Here is a 22,099-nt window from a genome sequence, read left to right as displayed (position 1 = left end):
TCTGGTATTAGAATTTAGCTTGGCAATTCTTAAAAAAAAAAAACCTTAGGGTCTGCTGGCCAGTCTAGCATTGGACAACCGAATCAAAATTCAGCAAATCCCGTGAAACGAGTTGCCCACATAGCACACCCTTATTTTGTGAAACACTGCATTTCTTCCAGATTGATATACTAACAATGTGAAAGTGTTTTGAAGTGCATTTCTGATTACAATAATTTGCACGTGCCTGTAAACAATTCCATGCCTATTGATTAACTACCAACACATAACACATATACTCCGAATTTCCTATATAAACACGGCGTGTATATTAATATCCACCAACCATATTTAACCAGAACACTTAGACGCCTACAGAGAGGGAACAAAACGGTTAACGCTGACACAGTTTCAAACCCCACATGGTGTTTCACACATCAATTACTGAAATTGACCTCACTTGGTCATTTGATCTAAAGGAGGGCCAGTTCGTAGTCTTGTGACCTTAAGTAACGCCAGTTTGTTTATCTATGAGAATGCACCATTTGGTCAGCAATGCTAACATTCTGTCTAATTAAGGAAAAAAGGAAGGTAAATTAATATCTAAAATATGTTAAGAGCAACACGGAGTCATGATGGACACAAGCGCAAATGATACACAACATATTGTTCAGAGAGATAGCCACCTGATACCACGCCTCCGCCTTAAAGGGACTCTAGCTGATCATGGGATAATAATATAAAAATCGATAAGGACGAATTTACATGGATGACGGATGCAGTATCTGCGATGGTGGCGTTTTGATTTTGACCCCGAGTTGATTGTCCGTATGCGACGGAGACTTAAAATCATGTAATAATCAACTAGTGTATTTATTTCCACAATAACTGTAAATTATTCTAAGCGAATTCCCCCCCCCCCCCCCCAAAAAAAGAAACAACAAAAAAAAAACAAAAAAACAAAACAAAACAAAACAACTACAAAATAAAATGTCCTTGTTTGATTATGATAAATAAGTTTCAGTTAAATAATTAATTATATTGAATAATTTTGGAGCTGTGGAGCGGAAAATGCTTAAAATGATGGATGTACGTAAACATGAAGGAGACCATCTTTATATTCCCAACTAATGTGTTTGTTGTTAAAACGTGGAAGACATCAAAATTAAAAAGGCAATTGTTATCGTAAAAACAAACCTGCCCGGTGAATGTCTGGAGGTAATTTACTGATATATTTATACACTGTGGCATAATAACTTACCATTAAAGTATAAAACGGCTGATTTATTTCGATAGTAAGGTTCCAGGTTTGCAAAAGGGAAAATGGTGCACAACTGCACGCAACCTGTATGCGCAATAGTTTGACACACTTTCTGGATCTTTTTTTTTTTATAATGTAAAAGATATATTTTTAACGTCCTTTAAACAGATACAGTCATTAAGGGACGGTTTCCACCGTGTGCCAGATGCATTGGTGTGGTGAGTCCGTGTGAGTGTTTTGTGGTTTGTTCGTGTCTGGTCTCTTTGTGATAGCGTGAAACTGATGCCGACTTTATAGTGCTGTCACACTGGAGTATACTATCGAATATATTTCTTTTACAAACAGTATTTATTACTGCTTATTGTCAGACGAAGATTTTGATTGAAAAAATAATGCTATAATAAAATTACAAAAAAAATCTTCTTTTCTCTTGGTAATTCAAAGCTATTCCGATATTTTCAGTATCCGTTACCTAAACTATTGCAGCAACTGCCTAAATCCATTCGGACACGCAATTCTAATATAACAGCACATATGCTCACGTTTTTCAGATATTATTGATAATAAGTTTAACTTTTATTAATCTACTGGGAAAGTCTCCTTCTATCTTCCGTTCATATACTGTACCTATATTGGACAACAAAGTGTGATTTATCGATTGCTTTCGGCAATTAAAATGATGTATGCTTTATTTATTACCTAGACAGTTTGAAGGACAGATTACCCCTAGTCACGAAAACAGCCAGAAGTCTGATGGTGTTCTACTGAATTTAATCCATCAACATTGTGTTGCCGTCAGTCTGTCTTCGCCACCCCACTGGTCTATATAAGATTAGCAAATACAAATTGAAGTTCAACTTAAAAGGAATTGAAATCTTAGTCATTGTGTCCTACTGCCGCCCTTTGTCAATATACTTCAGTGATTCAGTTTGGTTAAGTATTGTCTAACATCAAACAGTTATAGTAATTTCAGGTTTATAAAAATAGCAAGTTGAGTGATATTTAACAAGCCTGTAAATCAGTGCTCTGGTGCAATGCAACATACGTAATTTGATCAATTGTTAGTATGTATCATGACTAACCAATGGGTTTTGCTGTTGACATTCAATTTGTAAAGCTGCCTGTTAATTTCGGCAAGGCATGCGTAAAATACAAGTTTCAGGAAAACACTGTAAACTAATGTGCATCACGTATATTGCACAAAATAACCATGCTCTTAGGACAAGAAGTGTGTATAGCAGCTTTTATTTGACCGGATTTAACTTTATGAAAGAACATACATAGATTCTCTTTTGGCCTTGAAATGCAAATGGCGGCTGTGGATGATATTACAAATATGGCATACTAACAATTGGACAAGTACTGCATGCTAACAATTGGTCAAGTACTGCATACTAGCAATTGGTCAAGTACTGCATACTAACAATTGGTCAAGTTCAGCATTCTACGCAATTGGTCAAGTACTGCATGCTAACAATTGGTCAAATACTGCATACTAATAATTGGTCAAGTACTGCATACTAGCAATTGGTCAAGTACTGCATGCTAACAATTGGTCAAGTACTGCATACTAATAATTGGTCAAGTACTACATACTAACAATTGGTCAACTTACTTCTCTTGAATAGCACCAGAACAGAGATCTATAGGCATTGAACCTTAAGGGCGGCTTCCCCTGTATGGAAGATGCATACACGTGGTGATTGTGAGTGAACGTGTTCTAGGAGGCTGCGGTGTGTTCTCCCGGACATGTCGCGGACCTTGTACTATCTCTATGAAACATACAGCCAGCAGTACACACCACTCAGTCACATTACACGAGCAACAGACGAACCAGTCGTCCAAATTACAAAAAGTTCTGAGCACTAAGCAACTACCATTTTATGGACTCAGGTATAGCCAGGGAACTAAACCCAAAGCCTTCCTCTCAAGGGAGAACGTTAAATAAACTAAAGACCAAAAGTGAGACAGTATCAAGGAAGACAGACATCAGGAAGAAGAAAATTGTTTTGCACTGCAGGTCGGCCGTAAGTGTTGAATCACCATTGCGTGATTAGTAAGGAACGACTAAATCTTGGATATTATTTTGTCTCTTCTGTTAGCTGATATCGGTTCCGTGCTATCACAAAGACATATCAAAACAGACTTGCACAAAAGTGCAGACTTGCACAAAAGTGCAGCTATCTCACAGTGGATGCTTTCTTTAAATTACTACAGCTGCTGAAAGGTCGTTCAATGATATAAAAATATATCAAAATGCTGTGGTTTATTTGTAATTGTCGATTTTTGATAGCGCAGAAGTGTTGTCGACTTTAAAGTGGTACACAGTATACCTCATTAACGCATGCTGCCGTAGAATCCCAGCAGGACACTCCACCCGGTCATATTAATCATGTTAGCCCATTGTCAGTTTAATGGAACCAGACGGAAGTGCAATAGCACTATAATTATATATCTTTTTTATTTCTAGATAAGATTTTAGTGAATCTGCACTACAGTTTGGAATTTCCTGAATTATTTGTGACATCGATTTCACTTTCGTTTTTGATAGACTATTCATAACACATTTCCCCTTGCGTAGGTCACTTCTGTGTTTCTATTGTTGTCATTTACATAGTGTAATTTCATTACACTTATATCATTGTTAACTAATGGCTGATACATTGATTAATCAACATAGTTGGAGGTAGGAATGAGTAGCCCGGTGGTCACGTATTCGACTTTCCCAACCATTTAGGTCTTTTCTCCAGATATCTCCAGATTTCTTCCCGTCAGATCCGCACTATCATAGGTCTGATATAAGGTCAGAGATGGCATGTCATATGGATTTTACCATGTTTGATTCTATTTATCGTATACTTCGACACTGAATGTTTTAATCAAAATTTCAATAAAACAACAACAAATACATTTTTTTTAAAACTTTTTCATTTAATATGTATAACAATTAAATTAACCTCAGCAAATGGAAATTTATTCATTTTTTTTTAAAATTTGTTTCTTTGTTGAACAGAAAAACATGATAATATTAAAACATTTGTCATTGGAAAGATATTAACTATTCTCATGCACATAAGTTTCAATATAACTCCATGCTATCCATGGTGTCCGCTATCGATTTAATTTGGGAGGATGAGGTATATTAATGTTTCCTTGCAATTCCAGTACTTTTCGATGACCTTCGACCAAATTCCAGTGGAAGCAAATGTCCAGCCCTTTCATCAGTTGAGTGAACCATGCGAGTAGTGGTTTTCTTCACGAGGCCAGTATCAACAATAATGAAGCTTATAATGTTGTGTTATATATTAGCAAAACACAAAATACTGTAGACAATGTTTAGATACTTTAGACACACTGGATATGTTTTAGTTGGGCACAGACATTTGAAACACTGCACTTGAATAAAGATCAATTGTCTGAATCATTCAAACTCCTTTTAATTGAGAGGAAAAATATTTGGAAAAACAGAAAGAAATGGATCTACTCTTGTGATGTTTAGGTATGGTACACTGTTGTACTGTGTAAGGATTTGAAGGGTATGGCACCTGGATTTAGCATTGATTTGCGTGGCTGTCATCAAGGAAACATATGACATTTACCCTTCCGGTATACATAATCTTAATCTTCGTGTATGTTTTTGAGGATCCCCATGTAAATCTATTTCATCTTCGTTTGATCGATTTTGAGGAAAAATTCCGATTTGGATTGTACGACGGTATCAACTTCTCTTTTTTTAACCAATTGTACGTGATCGAGTCCAGCAAAATCTACATTTTTCAAGTCAGATTGATGGATGGTAGAAAATCATATAATCACCGTAACTAGCCAAGAAAGTTAAAACTATAAAACTGCAGTCACACGATAGGTTAATTTGTTCAACTATAAGATAAGTGCATTATTTCTATAGCAATCAGCTTACTCCAAGTACATGTACATTTGTTTGAACGCATCACAGATACAACTTATGTAGTCATCAAATGATGGCTATTTATAAACGTCTCCAAGGAACCTTTTAACTTCTGACACGGGCACTTTAGTTTACCGGCGTAACATCCGTACTGCATGTTAGCTGGAGGCATTTTGGCAGGAAATCAAAAATCATTTTTGACATTTTCTTCTCCATATATGAAATCTAATTTAAGGTTGTATATTCGAAGAAAGAGCTCTATGTAGTTTTATAGGCTAGATACGAACTTAACCAGAAAAGAAACAAAATGGAAAATTGTTTGGTTTAACATTATTACAGTTGAAGACTTGGAACCAAGCAGTACACCAATAGAATAAAACGAACAAATCTAGTCAATGTTTTGGATTGCAGTAATATTCGACAGAAATAAAACCATCATAAATATGTTTTCAATTTTTTGAATCTAAAAGATCCAATATCCGTTGATAACCATGCTTTCCCCTAGAGTTTTGTTCTCTAGAACATATTCAATAAGTGGTGTAAAAAATTTAAAACTAAACTCCAATTCTAGGAAATTACTTGTCATACGCTATAACTGTTTTGATATGACATCAGTATCGCTTAAAGCTATGCTACACAACAACATGGCAAGGGATGTGAAATCTCATTTCAATATCTGATACTACAAATGGCGGGTTTTAAATCTAATGATAATCAAACGAAAGAAACAATATTTATATGCATGTTTCGTAATCATACCTTAGAACTAAAATCAACTTCAGGCTACAATGGGACCGATACGATATAATGGATACCATATCAAGCCGATCAAGTTAAACTTTTTTCCCCGAAAAATTGTAAACTACCCTTCCAATATCACGGTAGGTAACTCCAGCAATTTATGACCAAACTGGTTTTGTTTCGTATTGTTTAACGTCCTATCAGCAGCTAAGGTCATTTAAGGACAGCCCCCACTATGTGCGAGATGCATGCGGGTGTATTTTGTGAGGCTGTGGTATATTTGTGTTTGAATCATTGTAATACCCGTAGTGCTACGAAGATACCCATCCGGTAACATTATACTGACAACGGGCAAACCAGTCGTCCCACTCCCAAACTGCTGAGCGCTAAGCAGGAGTAGCAACCCAAGTCGTCCTCACAGGGTCGAACGCTCAACTAAAGTCCAAAATGAGGCATTGTCAAGTGAGTCATTAGGAAGAAGAAAGTTGTTAAGAAAGAAGAGAAAAGGTAAGATCCAAAATAGTGTTGCATCTCACGATCATGCAATGGGGACGGGATTTTGGGAGGTTCAAATTTTGTGCGACAAGTAGAAGCATAAAAGACTATAATTTTACGACATCTGTCAAAATTGGATACAGGATACAAAGACCGTCTTCACTTTGTGAAGATACCAGAACGAAATCGGGCTAGTCGCCGTTATTTTTCAGTTCGGTCACCTAGAATGCATGCATCACAGCTAATACGTGTTGAATCCCATGTGATTTCTTTTCTCGACAAACATATTACAAAGAAACCAAACCGGTACGGATATTCTTTGATTTTTACAATATTATGTCATATTTGATTACAGACCAGCAATTCCATACAACCCCTTAACTCAAGGGACGTGTGTATTGATAAGGGCAAGCTCGACCAAAATGACGGAGGTTATTTTATGGAAGAAAGAGTGCATAACTTTTGACCAGAATCCAATCCTTTGCAATCGGAACATATGTATAGAATATGGGCATGACTGACTTTTCAGCCCACATCATCAAAATGTAAACTTTATTTATCTTATAACAATTGTGAAACAAGTTATATCGACTTGTATTAATCACGCTTGTTGGCCCGGATAGAAGCGCTCGAGGGGTCTTACTGTGGGAGGAAACCGGAGTACCCGGCGAAAACCCACGTGGTCGGACAGGTGACCCCGCACCGTTTTACGTCCGATCGGGGAATCGAACCCCGGCCGTCTAGGTGAAAGGCAAGTGTTTTGCTATTGCATTGTTATCGCCTTTTCTGGAAAAGATTTGGATCAATCATTGTCATATATTATATGTAGGTTTCCCCTGGTCCCTAAATAGGCCTGTAAAACTTTTGAAACTGACACAACTCCATATGTCCGACGGGATTCCATTTGTATTTGTTGAAGTTTGTTATCCCTATTTCAAAGAGAGATTTTTATCTTAATATTTTGAGGAATGCAAGTAGTCAGGAGTTAGTCTTCAATCTATTAGAAACAATTTGATATGTTGCTTATAAAGCCTACCTAGCTTCAAAGAAATCGGCTGAAAACTAGATCTCCGGACAAGATTCAAATACTACAAATAAAACAAACGGTAATACAGTTTGCATCAGTAAAATGACAGTGCCGTTCAGGGAAACACAACCATTTATCTTGATTATAAAGTGTAAAAGGTTTCAAAGAAATGTGTGGGAAAATGGAGATCTATTGAAAAAAATTCAGACGCTAAATCAAACAAAAGATAATAACGTTCGCAAAAATAGTCGAATCATAATCACTTCAGGGAAAGATACTTTTTGTTTTAAATATTTAAGAGGGATTTTGCTTTGAAAAATCAGTCGCATTTTTTTGTGCACTCCGAGCCAAGAGGTTATGACTATCAGCCAAACAAAACTAGCCGACGTCTATAGTGATCTCGACTCTTTACAATTCTTACAATTTATACAATACACAACATGTTTCGTGCCCATTGCTTACTTTCATTACTATTTCTTTTCGTACTCGCCTACATGCTCCTACCTTCAAACATGCATGTATACATACGTACATACAAACGTACAGAAATGTTCATTCAATCGGTTCAGCCGCAATTATATAGTTATTTGAAATTGTTTTAGCAGATATCATTTCGCACAGAAACCAAGAATACGACTCATCCACTAAGCCCTTGCAGGAGCGGTGAAAGAATCTATCGTCTATATCTCACAGCATGCCGTAAGCGACGACTAATTGTGAGGCCCACCAGCTCGATGGGAGTGATTTCTCCTTTGTCTTCTATTCAGGGGACATCGAAGGCTCTGAGTGTACGGCCTGCTATATCCCACTACATGCTGATCGATGAAGGTGATTTATTGTAGGCCACTGGAAATCGCAAATTTTCTTCATGTCTTCGTTTTAGGGGACCAACAATAGATTTTCTGCTCTAATCGCAATACTTGGATCTGGAATTTTTCCGTTCTTTCGTTTGCACTCTGTCTTTCTGTCATTGGTTACCTTGTGTCTCCTTGACACTCTCCGTCATATGGCACCGTCTGTTCCGTGGACGTTAGACCCTTAAAAGGAAATAAACAAAACCTCCTAAATAAAGGAACTTACCGAAGATACAATACAATACTTAACAAGTTCACATAGTTGAAAGCGTTATCATGTAGGTTTAATGTTTTGCAAAGTTATGACAACGAATCGCAATGATTGGGAACATGTCTTTGATCGCACTTCATTGGTATTATAACGCCACTATTGCATAGGCTAGAAAAAAGCTCTCTATACACGGAAATGATTTACAACTGCACATGCATAAGTCAGTTTTCTCCTATGGAATGCTGCTATTACGGAAAGATCGGTTTTTTGAGAACGATGCTATTTAATACATGCTTGCTTATCGTAGTGTATGTGACTGCCTTGTTGCCATGACGACACGGAAAAGAACATTCCCGCATTAAACACCAGTAATTGGTTTGGGTGTTGATTTATAGAGTAACAACACCTCTTGCGACAGAAGTCATCGCCAATGTTTCATAGCCTTCCTGATCTAATCACCAGACCTACACACACCTGCTCGCTCCGCTTTTGGTGTGATTGTTTAGGCGAAATGACAAGGGAACACTTCGATGCAATTTTGCTACGGTGTAGCGTACGTATGTAATAAATTCATAATTCACTGGGTCATTTCCCAAGTAGGCATTGACTTCATCTCCATGACGTATGTATATAATTTTGTTCTTTTCATGCGAAAAAAACTAGTCATAAAACAATGAAATCAAATAACTGGAGATTACAAATACTATTGACTAAACCCACAAGTGAATTACACATTTATGTGTGATTTAAATCCAGAAAATTACAATGATTAATAAACCCACGTCCACCTCTGATTTGTTCCCCAAGGACTCATCAGTGATACTGTCAAATATTAAACATATTTTGCGCGTGCAACGCGCCCCCCCCCCCCCCCCCCCCCCATAAAAAAAAAACAAAAACAAAACCAATCAAAACAAAAAGTTAACAATTACAAATATAATTTGATATTGTTTATTTGAAAATAAACGAATTTTCAATCACGAGACTAAACAGACATAGCGTTCATCAAATTGTACGTACAATATCAAGGTTTCTTCTTTGCCGACATTCCAACGATTGTTGATATTCCAACCATTTATCTATTCTTTCCTCCCAAATGTATCTAGGTATCCTGTGACTGCGGACTGTCGGAGTCATAATCGGTTTTGTCTTTACTTGCGGAGGACTCTTGATGTTTTCTTCTATTTGACCTTTTCGTCCGATTATGTTTTGTTTAGATCAGAACATTAGTTTTGTTCACTGCATTATTAAATTCGAGAGCACATACAGTGGAACTTCGTTAACTCGAAGTCGACGGGACCACGAAAAAACTTCGAGTTATCCGAGTGTTCGAATTAAGCGAGTTATCGTTTTTGGTGAAAAGTTTGGTCAATATTTGTCAACATTATATAATCATTATAACTTCGCTCTGTCGCTCATCAGTTTAGCATGAAGACTGGTCAATACATGTAAATATATATGTAATGTTTCGTTATGTCACTTGTAATTTGGTGTAGTTTTGCCGATATACAGTCACGATAAAGTTTCTTTCACTTAGTCACTTCAATAACGATCTGATGTGCAAGTCATGTTTGCAAAAGGTAAACGATAAAACGGAATTCGACAAAATAACAAGTTATTAATGTCAAAACAAATAACCGTTTAAGTTTAACACAGATTGCATACAAAACGTAACAGAACCATAACCTTTTATTGGACATATATAAAATACTGTTTGATCGGCCTACTTACTTTTTATTGATAACCACGCCATTTCCATGTGTATTAGCACCGGAAGTTGGGCTGCGCATGTGCGTATAAAATGTTACTGTAACTGAGCTGGCGTTTTATCCGATTTAATAGACAGCACTGACCGTTACAGTTGTACTCTGAACACCTCGGCAGTAATTACGCTATTGTTTCAGCAGTTTAAAGATTTAATAGGCGCCGTGACTGTGTCATTTCTACACCTGTAAAAACATCAGCCGGGTAGATCTACCGGTGTGTCAGAGATTAGTTCCGCTTGAGCGAACGGGTAGATGAGTTGTTGACTATCGTGTGTACTGATATCGGCGACCGCCTTGGGAAATTACCTGATGTAAGTAAAGCAGTACTTTTTATCACCAAGACTTGTTGTTATAAGATTCAACCGACAATTTCTTTTATGAATTTATGAAACATTTATAATAGCATGTAGGTTAGTAGTGCCGATATGTTCAGTATTACAAACGGAATTTAGCTCTTAAAAAATGTCGGCGTTTGCCACCGATCGACGAAAATTATACTTCGAGTTATTCGAACATTTCAAGTAGGATTTTTATTGTTGGGACCAAATTTTTACTTCGTATTATCCGAGTTTTTCGAGTTATCCGAATTCGAATTATCCGATTTTATTTTACTAAGATAAAGAGAGAATTCGGCCGGGACCGGCGAGGTACTTCGAGTTAAGCGGGGTATTCGAGTTATCCGAGTTCGAGTTAACGAAGTTCCACTGTATATAGACAATCTTTTATTTTCACTTCGTTCTCTTCGCTTCGGGGGTGACAACCTCTAAATGTATTTATCATGGGTACACGTACACGTGTAGGGGAGGGCGGGGTTATGCGTGAGCGACGGGTTGATAATTGTATGCATGGTGTTGCACGTGAGCACATGCTTTTAGTGGCCCTAACAGGTGTTTTCAGGTGCGCGTGGCCGGCTCGCCATTCGAGCCTTGTAGTCACTATAGCAAGCACGCATACATAATATGTCCGAGAAATCTTTAGAGGATCGTCCTAATACTGTATCGCAAGATGGACAGGGAGATGTTACTCCTGACGGACCTCAGGTAGCCGGTGGTCAAGACGTTTCTAATTCTGATTCCTTGTATTTAATGAGGACTTATTTCGATAAGCAGTTTAGAACGCTTAAGAGAGAAATTTCTGAAGAGTACGAAACCAAAGCCGAAAATGTCGCTAAAAAGATAAAAGACGAAACCGTAAATTTCAAGTTTACCGGCAACAGGAAACAGTTCGAGTTTAACCTGGAATTGGACCTGTCCTTAAAAAGGGCAGAAAGGGCCGTAGGTGGTCGTGAGTTTTCGTCTGTGCTGGACTCTATTAACGCTGCCAGGGATTTGATTAGAAAACGTAACAAACTCATCAGGATTGCCGATAAATCTCCAGGTGGTTGGAGCACAGTTGAGGAGTATCTCTCCGACGACTTAGCATCAGATTCCGAGGATGACAAGAAACTACGTCAAGCGGAGGCCAGAGCGGTCAGGAAATCCAGACCTTACAAGAAAAGGGTGTCCGGTAGGGGCGGCCATTCGGGTGGTGTTGGGCGTGGCCATTATCGCCCTGGTGTCGTCAATGACCAGCCCTTCGGCGCTGTTTCGTCAGGAGGTGGTTCAGGTACTACCGGAGGGGGGCGGCCCTTTCGGAGGGCCTCCCCGTACGACGTATGCTTCAAGTGCGGGGCCATGGGACACTGGGGTAGACAGTGCCCCGCGTGGAACAATGGACAATACGGACAGACGGGATACCCAAGCTACGGAGGGTCGGCGCCCGGTCCTAGATTCGCCGCCGGAGCACAACAGGGAGGATCCGGAGCCAAGTGATCATGACTTTGATGTTAAGTATTTTGATCATTTATTTTTGTGGGCTGATGAGTTTTCTGAACACGCAGAATTTTTTGAAAATGTAACATTTCATAATGACAAATCTGTTAAAGGTCGTTTGAAAGCTCATATTAATTTTTGGGAGCATATAGAAGCTCCGGATTTCATTATCGAGACCCTGCGAAATGGTTATGTTATTCCTTTTGTATCTACCCCTCACAAGGCAGAATTTAGAAATAATAGGTCATCCTTTATTCATTCCGACTTTGTATCTGAAGCAGTAGGCGAATTGGTCAAAAATGGTTGCGCGGTGCAAGTTCCCTTTACTCCACTTGTCGTTAATCCCCTTTCAGTAGCTGTAAATAAGAGTGGTAAGAAGCGTTTGATCCTTGACTTAAGTAATACTAATATGTATGTCTGGAAGCAAAAAATTAAATTCGAAGATTTTAGGGTCGCTCTCGAATTTTTTAAGAAAGACAGTTATCTTTACAAGTTCGACCTTAAATCCGGTTATCATCACATAGATATCTGTAAATCTCACCAAACATTTTTGGGGTTTTCATGGAAAGGAAAGCATTTTTGTTTCACAGTCCTCCCGTTTGGTTTGTCTAGTGCTCCATATATCTTCACCAAGTGCTTAAGACCCCTGGTTAAATATTGGAGAAAAAATTTGATAGAAATAGTAGTGTACCTGGATGACGGGTGGGGGTGCGCAGATTGCGCCTCCCAGGCTCTGACTGACAGGTCCTTTGTGAAGGACAGTCTCATTAGAGCAGGTTTTGTTATCAATATAGAGAAGTCCATTTTTACACCTACTATGTCATTAGAGTGGTTAGGCCTCCTATGGAACTCTAAAGAGTTTTCATTATCGGTCCCAGAACGAAGGATCACCGATTTACTTGGAGTTAGATATTTTGTGGACCTCTTTACCGCGTGTTACAAGTAGAAAGTTAGCTTCGCTCACTGGTAGTATCATCTCTATGTCGCCAGTCATCGGTAATGTTACTAGATTAATGACCAGATTTTTGTACGGGCTGATACAGAGTAGTTCTTCGTGGGATAAGCTGTTTTTGATTGAATCGGATAGTTTAGCTCTACACGAGATTTTGTTCTGGAAAAACAATATTCGTAAGTTAAACTTTAAGAAGTTGTACGAATACAAGCTTCCGGTTTCTATTGTGTATTCGGACGCGAGTAGCATTGCCTGTGGGGCACATATTGTTCAGGCTGGGAATTTCGATTTTCATCAAATGTGGTCTGAAGATGAAGCCGTTAAAAGTTCCACCTGGAGAGAATTGAAGGCTATCAATTTAGCTCTTTTAAGTTACAGTAATTTTTTAAGTAATTCCAGTGTTAAGTGGTATTCAGATAGCCAGAGCACGGTTCAGATCGTGCAAGCCGGTAGTAAGGTGGTTGAACTTCAATTACTTGCGTTAGACATCTTTCAAATCTGCGCAGAAAAACAGATAATTCTTTCTATTGAATGGATCCCTAGGAGCGAAAACACGGTCGCTGACTTTATCAGCAAAATCGACGATTCAAATGATTGGGGCGTCTCCCAGGAGTTTTTTTAATTTTTTGAATGAATGGTGGGGTCCATTTTCCGTGGACAGATTTTCTAACGGTAACAACGCCAAGATTCCTAGATTCAATACCAGATTTGTTCATCCCTTAGCGGAGGGTGTCGATGCTTTTTCTCACTCATGGGGCGGAGAAAATAACTGGTTAGTCCCCCCCGTTAATTTGATAAAGCGTGCTATTCTGCATGCTGTGTTCTGTCGTGCCCAGTGTACACTCATAGCCCCTTACTGGCCTTCCTCCCCCTTTTGGTCTTCGTTATTTGATAAGCAAGGTAATTATCATCCTTACGTGAAAGACATTTATGAATTCCACAATACTAAGGACATTCTATTAAGTAATGTGGATAATTGTGTGTTCCACCAGATAACTACAGGGGATCACTTCTAGCTGTGAGGATTGAATCTACCTATTGATTTTGGACATTCGCCTAAGTTTTCGAGACAGTGTATATTAACAAGTCTTTCGCTTATTTGTTTATCTAATTTTCAATTTTTTATTTACGTATAAGCCAGGGTGTTCGGCTCAGTTTTTTAATTAGTAAGCTAGAGAAGTCGGCTCATTAATATTATGCCAGATATTTCAGCCGAGTTATATAATTAAGCCAGAGAGGTTGGCTCATTGATGTAATTAAGCCAGGGAGGTTGGCTCATCGATGTAATTAAGCCAGGGAAGATGGCTCATTGATGTAATTAAGCCAGGGAGGTTGGCTCATCGATGTAATTAAGCCAGGGAGGTTGGCTCATCGATATAATTAAGCCAGGGAGGTTGGCTCATTGATATAATTAAGCCAGACAGATCGACTTGAAGCCAGAGAGGTTGGCTTGAAACTTTATTCATGCATATATATTTACATGGTTTTGTGCATCTATTCGGATTTAAGATAAACGGTTTAATTGGTTCTTTTGTTCTTGTTTACAGATCTTTTCTGTATCGGGCGGTGGAAAGATCGACCTTCTTTAAGTGATCCTAAGTTATCACGCCTAGCTGATGGTTTAGCTTCACATATTCTAAGTTCCAAATCGGTCAATACAGTTAAAAAATATAAGTACGGATTCGAACACTGGAGGAAATGGTGCAATTCCTTTAACGGAATTTCCGTTATGCCTGCTAACGAATTTTACGTTGCCCTTTACCTATTTTCTCTCATTCAATCAGGATGTCATTTTTCAAAAATCGAGGAAGTTATTTTCTCGCTTTCGTGGTGTCATAAAATTGCGGGTTTTCAGGATCCATGTAGTGACTTTTTGGTTCAATCAGTTAGACTTAGCGGGAAAAGAATTCTAAGCTGTCCTGTCAAGAAAAAAGAACCAATTACACCGGAGATATTAAATAAGTTAGTGGATAAATATGGGAACGCCGAAGCTTCTCTAAAAGATCTCCGCCTTATCTCTATGTGTTTAGTAGGTTTTGCCGGTTTTTTACGGTTCTCAGAAATTGTAAATATTAAGTATTCGGACATTAGTTTCGAGGACTCCTTTATGGTGATTTTTATTTCACGTAGTAAGACAGATAAATTTAATGCAGGTAGTAGTGTAGTTATAGCAGCTACCCATAATAAAACGTGTCCTGTCGAAATGCTAAAAAGATATCTTGTTAAAGGTAACTTTTCACACTTCTCAAACGATTTGTACATTTTTTCCCAGGTGTGTTTATGTAAATCGGAGAAACAGTTTAGGTTACGTGCCAAGAACGTTAGACTCTCTTACACAAGGGCTAGGGAGATCTTATTAGAAGCTTTGGAGGCTGTGGGGCTGGACAAAACTCTATTTGGTGTCCATAGTTTAAGGTCAGGCGGAGCCACTGCTGCTGCAGCAGCTGGTGTTAGTGACAGACTGTTTAAGAAGCACGGCCGTTGGAAAAGTGAGAAAGTAAAGGATGGCTATGTGCGTGAAAGAGTTCATGATTTATTATCTGTATCACAACATCTCGGTATTTAAAAACTGATTGTATTTTATTAATTAAAATGTCGACATTATTTTCTTGTTTCCCGTTCTTTATTCATTCGAGGAAGCCTTTGCTCACTACAGAGGCTTCCTCCCATACAAGTGTTTGTGTTGTGATGATAAATTATTTATGTGCGTTTGAGACGGTCGAATTAGCACATAAATGTATTTATCATGGGTACACGTACACGTGTAGGGGAGGGCGGGGTTATGCGTGAGCGACGGGTTGATAATTGTATGCATGGTGTTGCACGTGAGCACGTGCTTTTAGTGGCCCTAACAGGTGTTTTCAGGTGCGCGTGGCCGGCTCGCCATTCGAGCCTTGTAGTCACTATAGCAAGCACGCATACCCCCCCCCCCCCCCCCCCCCCCCGAATAATTTGACGAGACAAATGTTTTTTATTTGGTTTTCTTCTTTTACGCTTTTTACCTTATAGGTAATTTGTCGACAATCGCTGATGACTTAAGACTGGACAGGTGTGAAAAATGTTTTACTTAGAAGGCATTGTGTACACAGGTCGAGGGACTTCGAAGGAGACGGATTAATTCCATGGACCAATTGTTTTGCCTAAATCCCAGAGTTTCGCATCCACATGTCGATTTAATTGTAAAAATCTCCCACAATAAATGGTGCTTTGCTCACTACAGAGGCTTCCTCCCATACAAGTGTTTGTGTTGTGATGATAAATTATTTATGTGCGTTTGAGACGGTCGTATTAGCACATAACAATGATATTGTTTGGTATACTAACGATCTTGGTCTTCCTGATACGAGTAAAACATAATTAACCTGTTGTGCATCGTTTAAATCCGTACCTGAACAATGCATTGAATGTCTCAAAAACCCTATTATGGCTGTTGCGTGAAAAACAGTCTATGTTGAATCTATGTTACAGCAATACAACACAGTTCATATTTGTGTTTTCCGGCTTGTGACAGGGCAAATGTCGACCTTATATATTGCTACTGCACAGAAGTAAACTGCCGAAGACAACCAGCAGTACAGCCTACCCGGCCACATTATGAGTTGCTAGAAGATTGTAAATATATACATGCTTGCATTATGGATATTAAAAAATATAGGCTCATAAAATATTTTTGAAATATTTTGCTATGTATGCATAAAACAATGGCGCACTGTCAACACATTCATTGTTCCTGATTTAACCTCCTCGGATATCTAGACGAGGGAGAGGCCCAGTAATCAATTTATCCACAATTTCATCTACTACTTAAGATTCCTGTTTAGAGGCTGCTTTGACATTACCCTGTTGTTAGTTTAGTTGGTTAAACATTATTCACCATGGATCAATGTAAGCTGATTTATGATATCTGCTTTCCTTTTGTAAAATTTGAGTATTCCAATTAATCTTCGTTAAATGCGTTTAATGAGAATCGCTTCATTTTGTGGTAAATAATGATAGAATGAAGATAAGTCGATGTCCTGTTGATCTTCTATTCCACGAAAATAAATCGCTACGTGACATTTTGAGATTTGCGTAATTACTTTTGAAAATGATTTGCTTAATGGATACATTATAATACAATGTATACCAAATGATGAATACAACTGCCGTACTAAATATTCAGAATCGGTATGTTCATTATCTAGCAAAACAACATTGCCTTTATCAGTGTGTATCGATATCGTAATTCACTCATGGGGAAACAGAAGAAAAAAATAAAAATAAAAACAATAAATAAATGTTGTATTTTGGTAATAATGTCGTATTTGAATACATTTCGATTGCGTTGATATGGTGATTGCTGCTTCCGGGTTAAGATATATGATACTTTCGCTTTTTTGCCTTACATTACACATTCTTATTTACTGAAGCAGGATAATTAACCTCAGTGCATTTTATGACAATCATCATTTATTGGACTGCACTGCCCAACAACCTTTACCAAAACATAAAGAGATAAATTTCCAAATTTCATTTCAAGCTTCCTGTCCGCCAACGTTCCGGTCAAAGTATGGAACGGAACGGAACGGAACGATGACTTTCTGATGTCCATGAGCAAAAATTGTGTTTAACTCAGGAAAGTATTCTCTCTGTTACATTTTTGGAACCAAAATACACAATATTGTTAAAACGGCATTTCCTTAAGTTCAGGATTTCCTGATATCCTAAATCAAAATACATAAATTTCATTGAAATACAATAACAACAATATTTGCAACAAAACTCCAAATTTGGGGACGAAACTTGATTCAAAGTTCCCAAATAGAGAATAGTTTGTATGCATGTTTGTCTATTGCGCAAGATGATCCAAAATCTCTCCCCTTGGACATCCATTCCTGAAGTTGAAAACCTAAGTATCTGGGCATACTATTTGACATAAAATTTTCATCTCTTTAACATATCAACATTGGACTACGTTTCATTGTCTGGTTGTGCTAGAAAATCATATCTGAAAATATTAGATACTGTACATCATCAGGGGCTGCGCCTCGCCAAATGACAAGTGACGATATTGTTTTTACTGAATACTATGAAGTTTTACTAAGACTTTACAGAACCCTTATCAGATCTAAAGTGAACTACGGTTCCATGTCTATTGATTCGTCAGAAAATCTTATTTAAAAAGAAACTGTTACCGTACCCCACGGCCTACTACTCGCTCTTTGAACCTTCAAAACCACACCATCTGCAAGTTTGCACGAAGAAACAAACGAATCATTACTGTATAGTCGTCGCTATAAACTTAAACTTTCAAAAGCTTTACAATTAAAATCGAATCCATAAACACTTTGCCTTATCCCCTATATCCTAATTATAAGGACTTGTTTCAAAATAAACCAAAATGTATTACATCGTTGCTAACATGAATGTCCTCTCTTTTAGGAACTGTCCAAATTGTCGTCACAATTGCATCCATGGTCTTCCAATTTAACAAAAACGGAACCTTCTTCATGACATAATCAATTCTGACACAGATCCCCATATCTTTTGTTAATCTTGCAGTTAAATTACCGTGGGTGGCTTTCAATCATTTTAATTAGCATTGGGATGCCGGCTTCCATATGACAGTTTCAGTGTTCTCTGTAGAAGTATGTGTTATATGCCTCTCTCTCTCTCCCTCGAACACATTAAAACTAACAATACAATAAGAGCAATTATCTATTCTGATTTTGTCTTAAATAGTCTGAGCAATAGAAACCTGGAGAATATCTTTCTATGATAAATACTTAATTTACTATATATTCCTGCCTCAAATTGTCATATGTTTTGCTTGATTCATGGAACTCATACCGGAATACTTTGAAATGAATATTCATATCGCACTGCAAAAGCGTCACTATCACTTCCACCAAGTGATTTTTAAGTTCATTTTACTGAATTAGTTTTTACTAAATTTGTATTATCACGGTGGAAAACTATCGATTTGTAGACAATAAATTACACTTGATTAAGGCAAACATCAGGGGATGGTCTCCTTGATACAGAGACAATCGCCGAGACGAGTTTGTCCTTGCCCGTCTAAGGATGGACCATGTATATTTATTCACTTACCTACTTATTGCTCGCGTGCAATTAACTATTACAGACTACAAGAGAAATTATACCATGTCTTAAAATTCTTTCAGAACAATATATTTATAAAAAAAAAACACACACTAAAAGTTGTGATCTGTATCACAATATTTACGAAATGACAGCCGCTTTTTCCTTTAAAAGTTTACGTTAGTGTACCAATATATCGTTACAATTTTACATGTTTCGTTTGTTTGAGGTTTCATTTTTTACCCATTTTTACACATCATGGCCCTAATGACCTTTGGCGCTCAAATAAGAATTCACATCTACAAGTAGCTAGCTAACCAATACATAACCAATCTCAAATATCTATTTAAAAATGTCAGCATCAACAGAATTTAGATTACTTGAAAGCTGTTGGCCTATTAACAAGATTTAGCTAACCGTTGTCACTTGCTATTATCTATATGTGAATGTGTTGATATCGACCATCTGCGTTTGTTTGATACTATTCTGTCTTTCGTTACTTTTTTTTTTGTTTCTTGCGAGCACGAAGATGGCCTCTGGTCTTGTCGGATAATAGATCGAAATTACTCTGTGATTGGCTGCGAATCACTGACACAGGTCACTCCCACGCTTGCTAGTATTGAACAATCAACAGACTACTTTGGAAGTAGGCGGGGCTTGGTGACACACCAAATTATAGGCACGCGAAATATTTGTTGGAATGAACTTCAATTTTCTATACACATTTCTAATACTTGATGAATTGTTTTGAAGATTGTCTGGGAGAATTACTAAAAATAAGAAAAAATCGTTTTAAAACAATGGCAACGGTTTGAAATTGAATGTTTTAATTAACTAAAGATGACTATTTCCCGCCAGTTTGCTCTTATGACGTTTCAGCCAAGATTTTACCATCGGTCACTAAAATTTCCTTCAAAACTTCCAAAATAAGAAGCTTGAGACTATCAGCACACATGTTTACCAACCTCTCCTGTTTAATGATACTGTTCAGCTTCCAAAACTCGTTTTACGGCTGGATTGATATCTAGACTGTATGTCGGCAGAAACATATACATTATATCATTCTGTCCAAAATGTTGCCGGTACGTAGATTACCGTGAATAACGCAATTGACCACAATATTGTCTCAAGGTTGTGAACCAGGCAGGCCCGACACGGTCAGTTTCTGTCGTTTCCTCCAAGAACTCACAATATGTATTTGTGTTTTAAAATGTCTCATCGGTATCAGTATAATATGACCGGATGGAGTCTCCTGCTGGCAGTATACAGTATTTCAGTGAGGTAACACTATGAAGTCGGCATCAGTTCCGCGCTATCTCAAGGAGACAAACAGCCTCCCAAAACACACACTCACCACATGCATGCATCTCGCATTGGCAAATGAGACAGTAAGAGGAAGACGGTTGTTTAGAAAGAGCAGAAAATAATAAACATCATGTAATGGGGGACTTCAAATACAGTTCTGCTAATTCTGCTCAGGAAGCAAATAGGGATTGCTTTAAGATTGCGGATGGTAGACACTAATGATGGAGATTTCGGTCCCCGGGATTCGCCGTAACCTGCTTGTAACGTTTATTCATTCAAATACTGTAAACCAACTTATTTTCGCGTTCGATTAATTTTCGCGTATTTCGCGGGCAATTAAACTTCATGAAAATTAATCTACAGGAGACCTTTTTTAGGATAGCATTTTACAACAGTTATCAATCGGCAGGTGTCATCCTACAAAACTCATCTGTATACCGTTAATGCGCCAACATATTCATGATATGGCACAATATACCTTATGATCACTGGATTTGTATTACATTTTTCAGCTAGATATTAATGCTTAACGGCTCATCAGCACTACATATTTCAGGATACGTAATTTGCTATTTACCCTTTAAAAGGAAATTTTAATGGTTCCACACGTCGGGGAATAAACTTAACTTTCGATACCAGGTGAGCGTATATCAAATCTTCCCCAGTTATTTTCCTTTGAATGGATTGTGTTTTACGGGTGTGACGTCCTTCCGACAGCCAGGACCACATGAGGACGTATGTCAGAGTGGCGCATGAAGTAAGAAAACAAAGCATGAGAAAGACAGTTGTGTGGAAAGAAAGGAAATATTTAAGAGCCCAATTGTTACAATAGGTTTTTCAGTGTTCCCTAAATAGAAGACAGAGTATACCATCCTTAAGTGGGTCCACTTTCAATCGCCTTCTACGAAAAAATGCAGTGGTATAGAGTAGGCCTTATTTAGGTAACTACCGATAGGAACATGCATTGCACAACCTGCGCACGTGTTGTGTGAACTTTAATAAAAACAACCTTGAGTGCCTGGTAACATTCAGCTATAGAAGGTCTCCATGTAAAATTAACCTTTTACATCCGTCTAGCCTTCATGTTAATATGCCGTCGTTTCAATAACCTTCCGAATATTAACATCTTGCTATCTTTTACAATACTCAAAAAACATGTCGTTGGCATTCAATGTTAGCATTGATGTGCGCAATTTACTTCAGTGACAAATGACTGGCGCGGAGAAAGGCTGTTACCGTGATACCATCAATCACACTGCGTGTATTCTATTTACAGATGTGACGTGCGGATCTAAAGAAGAGATTTCCTGGAAATACCCGTGAACCTCGTATCAATGTCATTAAAATCGGTTCGTATATAATGGAATTGACAAAAAATAGCTTTAGATTGACATAGCAACAAGAATGAAGAACATTACCTTGTCAAAGAACTTTCTGAAACCAATTAAATTTTAGGTGTCTGTTTCAACCTTAATTTTAACTCTCATTTCTATTACTAAATTCCTATTTAAATGGGTTGATTACTTGTGTCTTTTGCACACTCATTTGATCAAATGACCACGCTGCAGGTAGAATGTACAGATGTTATCTGTCGCCGCTATTGCATGATCATAAGATACGACTAAAGTAGGGATCTAATCTATTCGGCAGTATGTTTCAGTGAGATAGCACTATAATGTCGACATTAGGTTCGTTCTACCGCAATGAGA

The 22,099-nt window shown here is 37.9% G+C and overlaps 1 protein-coding gene across 1 annotated transcript; it reads left to right on the top strand.

Annotated features, from left to right (window-relative positions):
- Window positions 1–11,657: 11,657 nt before the first annotated feature.
- LOC117314804 lies at window positions 11,658–16,281 on the top strand. Its single transcript, XM_033868908.1, has 2 exons — window positions 11,658–12,065; window positions 16,014–16,281. The coding sequence occupies exons 1-2, from the start codon at window positions 11,676–11,678 to the stop codon at window positions 16,041–16,043; spliced, it is 420 nt and encodes a 139-aa protein (XP_033724799.1). The 5' UTR covers window positions 11,658–11,675; the 3' UTR covers window positions 16,044–16,281.
- Window positions 16,282–22,099: the final 5,818 nt, after the last annotated feature.

This window comes from Pecten maximus, chromosome 16, assembly GCF_902652985.1.
Source record: "Pecten maximus chromosome 16, xPecMax1.1, whole genome shotgun sequence".
Classification (NCBI taxonomy): domain Eukaryota; kingdom Metazoa; phylum Mollusca; class Bivalvia; order Pectinida; family Pectinidae; genus Pecten; species Pecten maximus.
Note: the sequence above shows the minus strand (reverse complement) of the source record. Positions and strands in the feature narration are given on the sequence as shown.